The sequence below is a fragment of the Austrofundulus limnaeus genome, unplaced genomic scaffold (assembly GCF_001266775.1).
Source record: "Austrofundulus limnaeus strain Quisiro unplaced genomic scaffold, Austrofundulus_limnaeus-1.0 Scaffold58, whole genome shotgun sequence".
Lineage (NCBI taxonomy): Eukaryota > Metazoa > Chordata > Actinopteri > Cyprinodontiformes > Rivulidae > Austrofundulus > Austrofundulus limnaeus.
In genome coordinates this window covers 1,730,989-1,744,903 of record NW_013952460.1, presented here as the reverse complement: position 1 = coordinate 1,744,903, position 13,915 = coordinate 1,730,989, and the positions used below count along the sequence as shown (strand labels likewise).

General features: G+C 39.3%; 1 protein-coding gene across 1 annotated transcript in view; it reads left to right on the top strand.

Annotated features, from left to right (window-relative positions):
* pdzrn3b (PDZ domain containing RING finger 3b) overlaps positions 1-13,915 on the top strand; it is a gene marked incomplete at its 5' end in the record, with an annotated part of 148,197 nt that overhangs the window by 14,081 nt on the left and 120,201 nt on the right. The window contains 2 exon segments of the mRNA XM_014009480.1: positions 34-120; positions 2,844-2,951. Coding sequence (XP_013864934.1) covers positions 34-120; positions 2,844-2,951 — 195 coding nt within the window.

Genomic DNA, 13,915 nt, shown 5'->3' with positions numbered 1-13,915 from the left:
TATTTTTTGTTTGTTTGTTTTGTCTGTCTGTAGGAAGACCAGACTAAAMATGTGACAGTTGTCCTTCTTCGTGAGGGTGGATCTCTGGGTTTTAACATCGTAGGAGGAAGGCCATGCGCGGTAGGTTGACAGCTGAGAGTTTCGGRTGCTTTATTTTCTCTACTGATCAGCCAAGTGTCAAATGACAACCAAGACATTCACAGCAAACTAAAAGCACCCCCAAGCCATCTGTGTACAGACTGACACAGTGCAGACAGAAAACCCAGCATGATATTTTTTTTAGTTGGTGGATAAATGAACCGCTCTATCAGTTTTTATTATGTTTATATATTGGTCTGGTYTTGCGGATTCTGTATTCTAGATTTAAACCCCCTCCCAACTATAATTACATTTATGAGAGTTAAATCTTAAATTATGGTTATGGCCGCAGTTGTTCTGTCTTTTAATTGAGGGGATTTTGGTGGTGTGGTAAATGCAGAGGAAAGGGTCTTTTATCCTCGCCTGAACTTTTCACAGCCACCGCATTTCCTACCTTTAGGCTTTGGTGTAAAAGTTGTTAACGATGCCACGTTCTCCACCGACTGAAGGTTTTAAAATATGTCACCACCCTTATAGTTCTGTCTTTAATACATGGATCTCTTTTATTATAGTTATCATCTTTATAAAAAGATGCTCCTTGTATGAGTTACACCAGAACTGTACTGTTACAAGATGTAATTTTCCAAAACCAAAGTAYCACACTTTTTTGTTAATAGACTACTACTAAATTAAGATTTCATCACTAAAAGCTATAAGATTTGCTCTCAAAAGGCTCCATTTTTACACTAGCTTGTGTCATTGACACATATTATAGCACTAGAACAAATGTGAAATGAAGCAAGTGGGACTTGTTCTGTGGGAGCTGTCATGAAGTATTTTTGGGACCAGCATCTGTTCACTAGGGATGTGGATTTTTAAGTTCCACCTATTTTACTGCATACAGTTATATTACATGATCCTACTTTTAAGCACAAAATAACTAACTCCATTTATCCATCCATTATCTACYGCTTGTTCCAGAGTTGGGTCACAGGGGCAGCAGTTTGAGTAGGGMGGCCCAGACCTCTCTTTCCACAGCCCAGGCCAGACAAGAGACATAGTCTCTTCAGCTTTTCCAGGGTCTTCCTCGGGGTCTCCTCCTAGTCAGACATGCCTGAAGCCTAGGGAGGCATCCAGGCAGCATCCTTACCAGATGCCTGAACCACCTTAACTGGCTCCTCTCGACGTGGAGGAGCAGTGGCTCTACTCTGAGTATGAACTTCTCACCCTGTCTCTAAGGGAAAGTTTTGCTAACCTGTGGAGAAAACTGATTTGGCTCTCCTGTATCTTAAATATTGTTCTTTTTGTCACTACCAAGGTTTATGACCATATGTTAGGAATGTAGACGACAAGTAAATAAAGCACTATTGTTTTTTTTAAATAGTTTTTGTTGTAAGAAAGATTAAATGTTTCTTCAGGTCTAACTAACTACACAGACATTGTTTGTAAAGTGACTCGGTCACCATAAGGTAATATGGTAAGAACTATATGAGTCAAAGATCAGTCTTGACTTTACTGCATCATGTGTCTTCATATCAGTAGCATAATGTCCATAGTGTATTCTTTTGTATGAAACTAGGTAAATCCCAGTAATGTCTGTCTGCCCTTGTTGTTGGACTAGTACTACTTTGTAAGTGCAAATGAACAAATGTTGATCTGTGGGCTTCGTAGTTGGGCTGCAGCTTTTGGGACTGGTATAGAAGGAACTGTAGTGACCCTTAGGGGCGAATGATTTATCGGCCCCGATTTCATTTATTTTTGATGATCAGCAATTGGCCAATAGTTACATGAGAAGCCAAACCTATCCAAAAATCTTATTTACCTCGGCAAAGGTCTGAAAATCAGCCCTTAGCTCTGCTGTAAGAGAGGACTGTTGTCCATTTAAAACAAGTTTGTAATGTTTCCAGGGTATTGTTCATTGTTTTAAAATGAAATAAGATTGGAACATTGAAAGTGTATCAGGACCTTATAACACCTGGCAGTGTTGGTTTAAAAATAAACAGCTGTATTGGCTGAAATCTGAATCGGCAGGTTGGGTTTTTTTAAAGATTGGTGATCAGCCAGAAAAATGCAATCAGTGCACCCTTTAGTAACCCTGCACACAGCAAATTAACATTGTACAATATGCATATATGGGTATGTAACCGAGGGCCAGAAAAAGTACATTTTCTAGTCTGGTCTCATCAAAGCTTCTAATTTGAAAAAGGGCTTTAGTTAACTTTACAAGTAGCAGTTATGCCACTGGGTTCAGCAGGTGTGAGGAACATGTTTCATGCTTTTTGTGGAGGGTGCCACTGAAGCTGTTAACTCAGATTTAGCTCTGACACTGGGGTCATGGCTGCAAGTCTTTGATGCAGACTTCTTCAACATGTCAGTGTTTAGAGCCTTTCGTGGGCTGGGGTCAAACCGTTAAGCCAAGGAAGCATCCACAGTTGAAGCTCACATTAAAGTCCTCACTAAATAGCAAGGTCACTTCACCCAAATAAGAAGACTGATTTTTGCTTACTTGTACCAGCGGTTTGCATTCCATTGCCTGGATTTGTAAACAGGATAACGCTGCTGACACTAACCTTGGTTATAATGCCAGCCACGGTAATTTATTCTGTAATTTAGAGACTTTTATTTCATCACAGTTTCAAGGTGATTTTTTTTTTATTTTTTGTCATTTTTAAAGATTGCCAAATTTTGAAGGATTTCTTGAATGTGTTTGTGTAAGCACTGTACTTGTCTTGTTCTTGAGAAAATGACAGCCTTCTATTCCACAGGATGACAATGACAGCACTTCAAACGAAGGGATCTTTGTATCCAAGATTGTTGAGAAAGGTCCAGCGGACAAGGAGGGAGGCCTTCAAATTCACGACAGAATAATTGAGGTATGTGACCAACACTGGAGTGATTGGTGCGAGGGTGGGGGCACAGCCGGTGATGTCTGTCACAAATGTCTCTCTGGTCTTTTGAGCTCTAGCTGAAATCAACAAATGTGACACTTGGGACAGTGATTTGCATTTTGTGGTATTATTTTGTTTCCAGGCAATAAATCCTGCAGACAGCTTATGTTTCAGCATATACTTGCATGAATCAACAGCTAGTCGAAGACCTTGTTAAGTTGCTGGAGATGGGCAGTGATAAACCTGAGGCGAGGCGTTCTGTTTTTGGTTTCACTGAGTGAGAGAGCCTTGTGTTTGCTTTGTGTTTGCTTCCTACCCAGCAAATCTCTTATGACAGAGCTGCCGTGTTGCATCCTCCTCCTGCCTTTAAACAGGATCTTGTGTGGAAAGGCCAACTCACCCTGAGGTCAACTTGAAGGATGATTCGAACAACTCCACATCACAAAGGCTGCTTTTGGAGTACAACTACAGCTCTACACAATGCCTGCATTGAAATGAGGGGGTTTATGTGGATTACAAATGTGTAGTACCGCATGCCACAAGATGACAAATATGGTTTGTCGCAGGCTTTATTGTCAAACCTCAATGAATTTGCCCCAGAGCGTTGTGAACAGTGCACTGCTCACATAGTCGTTTGTGGAGAGTGTTTACAAGAAAAGGGAACATCTGGACTGCGTTGTTCACTTTCGTCTTGTTGTTCATCCAGTAGAATTACATGCAGGAAAATGCCACAGTTTCTCTGGCTCAGGCCTCATGCCACGACTCAAAGTAACGTGGCTGCAAGTCTAGCAACACATAAGGAATACATGATTTGTTTATTGTTGATCATAACACAGTCAAGTCAATCAAATCTACAAGTAATCCACTTGTCAGTGTAACTGAAAAGACATGAGCTCATACGTGGATAGAATGTTTTTATTTAACATCCAGATTTACTGTCTTGGTTTTTTTGAACTAGTTCATGTCAGTGCATGTGTTACTACTGGATCATGGCCACAGCCCGAATGTTACTATTTTAGTTGCTTGAAGGCAAAATTTTACGCTGAGATAACCCTTTAACTCTTTAGTGGACACAAGTAAAGGGAATACAGATTTTGCTGTAAGATGATACTGTTCTTGAGTTTGTCTTGTTTTTTTTTTCTATCTATTGTTGACGAAGTCATGAAACCTCTCCCGTGGAGGAGACCTCCATTGTAGCGAGGATGTGAAGAGCCTGAGGACGTAGCAAAAAAGCCATGTTAAGTGTTCTCTTTCTTTCAGGAGGTTAGGGGTCATTAAAGAGCCCAACAAAATAAATAATTTATTGAAACGGAAAAAGACAGATAAAGCTCAGAGCTGATCCACCACGTTGGTTCTTTTCATGGGTGGGTGAAACCTGATAGTTGAAAAGGTTCTTATTTCAGAGACTTCTTGTTAGTTGACTGGTTAAAGCAAAAAAAGTTCCACATTGTGCGTTTTCAGGCCTGCATTAGAAATGCAATGTCATAACCACATTTGCAGTTGTGTAGGTTGCATCTTTAACCCCAGGTGGTCGTCTCTCAGGAGCTCGTGGTTTGCAGATCTCAGTCAAAGGAAATGCCTAAAGGTAGTTTCATGTTCATGTTTTGAAAGTTGTGGATTGAAACCAACAGCCTACAACTGTGTCCTATTTAGCATTCTATGTAGGACAAGCCACATTAGAAATGCAGAGGCCTTTAAACTTTGCTTCAACTCTTATCTCACAGGAAGTATGTAGTCTCAGACACCGAACAGTGTGTTATCTCACAGTAACAGTGGCGCATTTTATTTAGGCTTAATGAATCAAAATTAAGAGAGGAGATTTTTTTTTTACATTGATATCAGTTCCAGAAACCTCCAGTGAGTTGAATAAACAAGTTTTGGTGCTGGTGCAGATCCTCTGTCATCCAAACATGTTAAATCCAGCAAGTTGAACCTTCTCAATTCAGAATTTACACAATGTCTATGGTAAAACTGCGTCATGTGAGCTGAGGTAATGGTGGGGGGGGGGCGGGGGGTACTTGTTTTATAAAACATAAATTTACACGGCTCACCTGCAATTATGGTAATAAATTTACACATACATGAATATTTAATTGCCTAACTACATTCTAGTTAAGGACTCCTCATGATAATTATCAATAAAATTATTATTGATAATAAATTATTAGGGGGGTGGGGGTGTGCGCCCCGGACGCCCCGCCTGTTTAATGGTAGGGGAAACACTGGRTTCAACCTACAAACAAACTGACTGCTGTGTGAAGCTGAGAGTTACCAGAGACCTTTGGTGAGGCTTTTTTGCCGTATCAGCCAACAATGAGCCAAAGAAGTCATTTCAGTTCAGTGACGTTATTTGAAGGAAATCATGGAAAAGTTGAAGTTAAAACTAAAGTCTTCCACAGCCAGAGGAATAGTAAAAAAGTACAATAAATTGGTGCTTGTATGTAACTTATGAAAGATGCTTATAAACTTTTTCTTTACACTGTTTTTATTCATCCATTGTTTGCACTTCCCATAGAATAAGCTGTATTCCATCCTCTAACCACTCAGGATACCATTTGTTAGAATTGCAGGTTCCCCACTGATGTTTAACCATTTTTTTTTCTTGAAGATGTTTCAAAAAATCAGACAAAATCTGCTATAGGTGCATTGAGTTCTGTAATGGAAACCTGGACAAGTATGTTGGAAGTAAATTGCGGGCAGTACCTGTTCCTAGGGGGCGTGTCACTTGCAGTTCTATACTGATTACCGATTGGTCAGTTGCTGACAAGCCTACTAGCTTGATTGAACTCTGATGTAATGTCAACTGATAAAGCCCCTCAAATGAGAAGTGAAGCATCTTTAAGAAAAGTAAGTTCAATTACTTTAACTCAACTTTCCATAGCAATATAAGTTTTTTTTTCACCCACACGTGACAAGTTTTTGACAAAACTGATTTATTAAAGAAAAATACCTGGTTTTACAGCCTGATATGTGCTTAGTTATTAAATAGTTCTCCAAAGATCCACCAGCTCATTGATCAGATGGCATGAAACTAACTAGTGCTCAAATGTTAATATGTTTGAGCTGACTTGATGTTTAAGAATAAAAAGATAAAAACATTTTGATTCAGTCACAGTTGGTGGCAGCCATCAAAGGCTGGTAGTTTCTTCACATCTTAAACTCCCTAATTTCCTAAATTTAAAGCCCAGGTTGTTACAGATAGCACTCACTTAGGTGACTGTTTACTGCTGAAGCTGTTAAGTCACTTCCCACCTCCTCTATTCATGCATCTTCCTCTGGCTTCATAAAGTAACTCCAGTCATCCTCACACCACTTACAAAATATACAGAAGTTTATAAAAAWTTTTTGTAAAGTTACAAATAGATCAGGTGTGAAATTTACTAAAATGACACACAGCAGCAGCTACTGAAGCTGTACCATCTCTACCATCCTCTATCCAAGCTGGCACAATTTATTCTTTGTGTCTTCCTCTGGCTTCATAAAATAATTGCGGCCACCTGCACACTGCTAATGAAGTTTATGGAAGTCTACTATATTTACGTAGTGTAAAAAAAAAAGACAACTCTCGGTGAACCCAAGGTTCGGCRCGGTGTCCTGAGGAGTCGTTAGCTGAAAGAAGGTGTTTGTAAACCAAAGATGCCACTCAGGTTAAATATCTGTTTATAGGGCTGTCATGATACATAGGTAGAATTCTACCTGATGTAAGAGTTTATTACTTCCTACGCTAAAGGAGTAGAAAAGAGAGAAACAAACAAGCAGGTAAATGAAAATAATCAACCTAATTTTTTTATCAAACTTTTTTTAATTATCATAAGATTAGTTGATTTATTGCCTACTGCGACAGGCCAAGGACATTGTAATGTTCTGTCACCTCGTAATGTTGTTTCTATATCTGTTGGACACTGTGAAGTGTTATCTTTCATTTGGGGTCCTTTTTATAACCACCCATTACAGAGTGTAAGTCCAGGTTTCATTTTATTTTAGCTCTCCCATCTGGTTCTAAAACGGTCTACTATGTTCAATAACATTTCACAGTTTTGCTTTGGTGGTAAACATCTGCTGTCTACAACTACGAGCAAGGTTACTAAAAGCCAGTTGCCAGCTGAAGAACTAAAACAGTGCTAAAAGAGGTTAAAAGGCCCCGTGGTGATGTTTTAGTTATAAATGTAACATATGACCCCTTTCATCATGCACTGAGATTTGGTCCAATCTTACAAACAGAAGTATTGATTATTAGGCTTAAAAATAAAGAAGCATGCAAGATTTTTCAGTCCAGCTTCACCACCAGCTTTTTCCAATAAAATCTGCTTTATGCATACAAACGTTAACACCTTTGACACCAATCCAAGGCTTGGCAAAACCCTGTTATGGGGATCAAGTGTTGTGTGAAAGGACAGCACCAGTGCTTAGATCAGTGGAATGTTCATTCACCTGAGGAGGCAGACAACCGCAGCTCTGTCAACAACCTCAGAGCTGTTTTCTYTTCTTGTAATAGAGGTGTTAGTTCCAGTGAGTCTATATGGATCTAACATGGACGTGATGATCCACGGTGCRTCCTTCTATAACAGGCTCTTAGTGGGGGAGTATGGCAGATGGCTGTTCTCTTACTGATCTACAGGCTGGTATGAGCCAGGACATGAGTACCTCATTGTTCAGCAGATGGACATTTTTCCTCATAAAACCTTGAGCTGTGTTTGCTTTCCCTTCCCACTCGACATGCTAATGAAAAGAAAATCATAGCACTCTGGTCAGGATTTGCCAATGTTTACTCCACAATTTCATAAATAGATTGTGATTCAGCTCTGCTTGGTAGATAGACTTGGTTTTATTTCCTTATCATCTGTTTGCCATGTAAATGAAAGCTCACCGTTTTGTTTTCAATCCATCTTCACACGGAGCAATCCTGGAACTCAGAATTATGATGCAGTTTTCCCACCTATTCATCCATCTATAATCTATGCACAGTCGATCCTCCACATAGTCGTGGGGATCTGGTGTATGTCCAGCAATCACTGAGTGAGAGGTGGGGTACTATCTGGACAGGTCACCAGTCTATCACAGTTGGTCTGTATCACTGTCCACAATATCTTTGCCTGAGCTCTCAGAATGAAGGAGGTTGACTCTGTGAGGTCTAAGTGTGAATATGGGAAAAGAACAAGGACGCCTGGCCTGCTGTTGTAAATGTCACCTTGTAAATCCTCAGCAAACATTCACACAGGTTAAACAAGTGACCGAGGTTAAACCATAACCTCTACTTTAAAATAAATGTACACTGGGGTGTGCCAGTTCTGTATGAGCATTTAGAGACAGCCAGCAGGACAATGTCCCAGCTTCGACAGTGTTTATGTAAACCCATAACCAAATGTCAGATAAATTGGGAATATGGAGGTTCCGACAACACAGACTTCTACTTCTTTGTCCTCTTGGCTGTACAGCGAGGTGTGGACATTGTCAATGAATAGCTGGCAGTTCTCTTTGCTTGTGCAGTACTGTTGTTACAGATGAAACAAACTGGGTAAGCAATCACTTGCATCTAACGTAGAGAATTAGTTGACGGCAGATCATGAGCAATGTAGTGAGAAATGACCAGAATTCATAGATAAAATGCAAAATGGCATGTTCTAAAAATACGTTTCTTAATGAGTAATAAAAACTGTAATGGGGCACCAATCCTAATACTCGCATAAACTTTGTTTGGTCTGCCACATATCTGCTCGTCAATGAATTTTTGCCTCATCTCAAGTTAACTTTATGTGGTTCTTAAATGTCTTTAATAGTTAACTGTAACTAAAATGACTCTAGCAGACATAGTAAACTCCCATTTCATGACCAAACAATAAGACCTCCTTGATGGCCATAAAATATATTAGTACCACTATAGAGCAGTTATAAGAATCTCCGTGTTTGCGTTTGTATCACCAGGGGAACACTGACATTGTGCAATGCTTGGCCTACAGTCAGACCAGWCATTCATGCACGGAAAATTCACAGTGAACACCAATGGAGGACGCCATAGTTGAAGCTGTGTTATGGGTCTTTGGTTTAGATTTCGATGCAGCGTTTGAAAGAGTGYTGCAAACATTCAGAAGAAGGTTCATTTAACACATCAAGCCAGTCATAACAGACAACGATGACCGTAGCTTCTGTTTTGGCTGTGTGAATGTGATTTTGATTGTGTAGGTGGACTAAACACAACCTTTTATGTCACTGGGCAGTCCTTATTTAGCCGAGAAAGTGCCTACTCTGAAGCAGAAGCTAAAAACACTCAATGAACAGTTATATGGACAAAGAATGGGCACAGCATCACTAGTGTGAAAACATAAAAAGGCCAAATAACTCAAATGGTTCTAAAGACTGTGAACTGGTCWTCTCCCAAAGCACCTCTTGTCAGGCACCACAGCCACCATCTCTTCTGACACTTGGTGTTTGAAGCTCAAAGTTCCACACAGAGGAGCACTRAACACCTGACACCTCCCTACAGTTTATTCATGATCAAGTTACCGGGTCAAAGACAGCACAATAGCCATCTTTATAGCACTTAGTGACAAAAAGAAACAAAAAGCAATGGAGCTGTTTCTAAAGTCTTTCAACTTCCATCCGCTTTGGTGTCTTGGCAAGCAACAAAGATGTGCTTTAAAGCTTTATTAAATTATTCTCTGAGAAGACTTTGTTCACTTTGTCAAGATAAAAYACAGTAAAAAGTTATGATGAGCCAAAAGTGTACTTTATTCTTTACATAAACCTAATTACTGTACAATCCTGAAACATGTCTAAATTGTTTTGTTTTAGAATTAATTTAAGCAGTTCTATTTTGTCTGGAGTATTGTTTAGAATGCCATCACTCTGGGAAAACAAATCTCAGCTGTGCTGTAAACCAGATTTGCCTGATCAAATTGACATTAATATGTTGTCAGAGCACATGGCATTCTCAGCAGGACATGTGCCAAAAGTTCCCCAGGCGTTATTTCTGCTGCAGGGAGCTTTGGGGAACAGACATAGGAGTTATTTCCCTAAGGGGGATCACATGTTGTTTGGCATTCTGAGTGAAGAAACAGGCCTTTGTCTGTCTCTTTATTGGATTTTGGCCCCTGTGCATGCAGTGTGTTTATTCCCMAAATGGGAGAGCCGAATGTGGCCCTGCTCTGTTGCTCATGACTGGCCCCTAGAAAGGATGAATCCACCCCAGGCTAAGTGAGCCAATCGTAGCAGAGAGCCACATTCCTGTACCCCGTGGTCCAGCTGAGGCAGGAGCCGGACATTAAATCAAATCTAMCTTTAAAGAGTCCATAATCAGCTTCTGGTGGTAGCCACTGCCCTATGCAGAGCTGGCTTTAAGAAGTGAGGACAAGCACATCTTTGTTTTCCACTGCTCCATATGTGAGGGTGAGGGTGGGGGTTAAGATGTGGCGTTTCAGAGTGGAGATGGTGTGAGGTGAGCTTGTGCATTACCTCAGTCAGAAAGCTGCTTTTGTCTGTGTTTTTCTATTTCTTTATTGTGTTTTCCACCCATTTTAAATAGCCTGCGTTCTCAAAGGCGAGCCGGCTCTTGATGATTTTTGTGGAGACGTACAGTCTGGGCGTACTGTAAATGTGTTTGCTCTGCTTCAGCGCAGTCCCAGTTGGCTTCTTGTTCATTGGACCTCAGGGGGTGGGGTTGATTTATGGCTCCTAAAGGTTTAAAACAGGCAGAAATAGACAGGTATAATTAAGACCAATTTTCCTGCCAATCAATCACTGGCCAGTGGATCAGCAACAGTCTGCTCAGATTGTTGTTTCTCATGTCAGCCCCTGACCCCCAAGCACATACTGCCCACCGTCTCCTAATTAACTACCCTCAATTAAACCCTAATAGKCTGATTAACAGACCCTTAGTTGTACTGTAATGGCCTGTCGTTTCCTCCCAGTGCCCCTCAGAAATGTATCTTAGCTCTAGCATGGTAATCACCACCAACTCTGCCCCAGTCCCTCTTGGACTAGCAGGACACGGATTATCTTAGCACGCATGTAACAGTCTCATGTATAATCAGTTTAAGTATTTGCACAACATTTTCACAACATCAGAAGTGCCGCAGCRGTTAGGCAAAGCTGATTGAGAAAGCTGTAATTATTGTGACTCTGTGCAAATACGCACAAAGTCACAATAATTACAGCAGGAAAAAAACATCCGATTAGGCTGCTTTTTTCAAAGTCTGGAAATGTTAACTCTACTTAAAGTTCCTGCTTACATTTACTTGAAATCAGCTATTTTTCTCAGGATTTGAGCATGGTTAGATTCATTCTCCCACATCTTTGAAAGTAATATATATATATATATWTTTTTCCTTTTCTTTCCAAATTTACTATTGATTGTTACACTATAAAAATATAAATTTTATGCACAGCTTACCACAGTTTTGTCCTGTATTTTCTCCTGTAATTTCACTAGATTGGCACAAGTGAAGTGCCTAGTATCTCTTGAAAGAACACATATCGCCTGCCGTCTTTTATGTTTGAGTTTTAAACTAAATTTATCTTCTATTGAGAAATGAGAGCACTGTAGCTGTTTTGGTCAAATCTTACATTATGCACAGTCTCATGCAATATCATGTCTCTCAGAGTATGTGTTGTGAATGACTCTCAGCTACTACTTACATCGTTGCTCAGTAAATGTAAAGTTGACAGTTAGATTAATTTTTGGGTTGGCTAAAGTAGATTAGCTGTTGAGTCCAGCCTGGATTGAGTTAGATTGATAACAAAATGTATTTTTTACAGATGTATACCCAGTGATTATTGAATGCTAAAGTTTTAAGAAAAGTATGTGCAGAATGGCTTTTGTTGCGAATGACTCTCAGCCACAACCACACCAAACTGTAGCCCAGTATCTGTAAAAACAATGAAATCAGAAGCATTTTGTGCTTTCTAAGCTCAGTTGGCTGTGATATCTTGAATTAGGTTGGCTCTAAAAGGTTATGGGTTGCAGATGTAAATCCAATGACCATTTTATGAAAGTTCCACTGAAATCTGTCCATTGGCTCGAGATAATTTGCGAACAAACAGATCACTTTGACGAACAAACTAAGATTTTGTGCAATTTCTCAGCACTCAGTTTATGTGTTGCAGTGTGGATTCACAAAATTTTAGATTCTTTTCATGTAAACTGACTGAATTAAAACAAATCTGAAAATTTTTTAAGCTCATTTGGCTGTGTCAGCCTTATTAAATTGAAATGACTAAAAGTTAATTAGTCGTAAATGTATATTCAGTGGTTATTTCCTGAAGGTTTCATTAAAAATGGTACAATGGTTCATGAGATGTCTCAGTAACAGACTGGCTAAAAACTTGTCTTCCTTTTGCCTTTCAACATTGGGTGATTTAAAAATGTGAATACTTAAGATGATTGAGCATAAATCCTACTAGCAAACACAACCACAATAGAAATGAGTGGCAAAGACATGAAAGAATCAGTTTCATTAAAGTAATGACAGTTCTCACCACATTCATGCCTGATTGTATAAAGCTTTCACCACAGATAAAAAGTGTTACTAAATTTAAGAAGTTGTAATTCTTTTGAAGTACTCATTGTTGCAGAAGAGCCAAAAATTTATTTCACTCATTCCTGTTAACTTTAGAAACTAAAAGTAGTAATAACTTCTAACAGTAACACACCACCAGCTGTCTGAGAGGCTGTAATGCAAKGCCTCCATGAAGTAGTATATTCTACTTGGAGCTGAAAAATGGGGGCATTTAGGCAAACATAAACCTAAAATGGGAGTGTTGAGTTAGGGAATACTCCATGCGGGGAAATCACTTAAGTAGGGAAACTGGCTGCCAACCTAAATATAAATCACAAGATGTTGACATGCATGCGGTTTTGTTGAAGTTAAAATTTTCTTTTTATCATTTGTTCAAATAAAAAAAAACTCTGCTGAACAATGCCTGCAGTTGTAGCTCAGCTGACACAACAATTAAATCCTCGTGAGAGTGTTTTATGAGCGTTTCCAACAGTATGATGACACACGGAGGGACTTTCCTGTTTCACTATGCCAAATCCACGTCTTGCTCGTTGGCAGCYGACACATGACATGTGTGTCTGTTTCTATGGAAATTGCCATATGCTGACAGTAATTTCAACATGGTTTGTGTGGCACTGTGTGATCCAACATTGGTCTTACAGCAGATTATAGACTACATATTTTACTCATCAATCAAAGGGCTAGAGTATGTCTCTTCCTTTCATATGGAACCACTACAGTGCTGCTTCAGAGGCATGACAAAGTGAACTTTTTTTCTGTTCCCACAGCTCAGCATGACTTAAATATCAATGAACTGTTAATCATAGACATTTGGAAAGGCTCTTTCTTTTGCAAAGTGACAACATCAGCACATTAAAWCACCTTTTTTTAGGCATGAAAATGCCCTCCAACCAATGTGTAGCAGAATCAATAATTTTCATAAACCATTATTTTCTATTTGATTTGATTATTGCAGCAATGTTTTGAGTCATTTATCTTTAGATTACCAAGTATTGTTTCCACCTCTAAGGGTAACAGTTCTGCTCATTTTATGACAYGCTGTGTTTTGTTGGTTCGTTCTCTTGCAGCCAAACCTCTTTCAACTGTTTGAGGTAGCTTCTGATTGGAGCTAACAAATTGTCAATAAAATCTAATGGAAGGATGTTCAACTGAATTACTTATTGGGCCACTCTTTACCAACAGCTTGGGAGTCAGATATCCCTGGCGGGTGGGGAGCATTGCCCATTAATGGAAGTAAAAACACTGCAGTTAGWAATAGAACAAGTAGTATTATTGTATAACCTTTAAAAATGGTATTTTGTTGAACTGAATCATTAATTTTAAATGTACAATTGATTCAAAATATATTTTTCTATGAAGACTATCTCTATCTACAGTATCTATCTATCTATCTATCTATCTATCTATCTATCTATCTATCTATCTATCTATCTATCT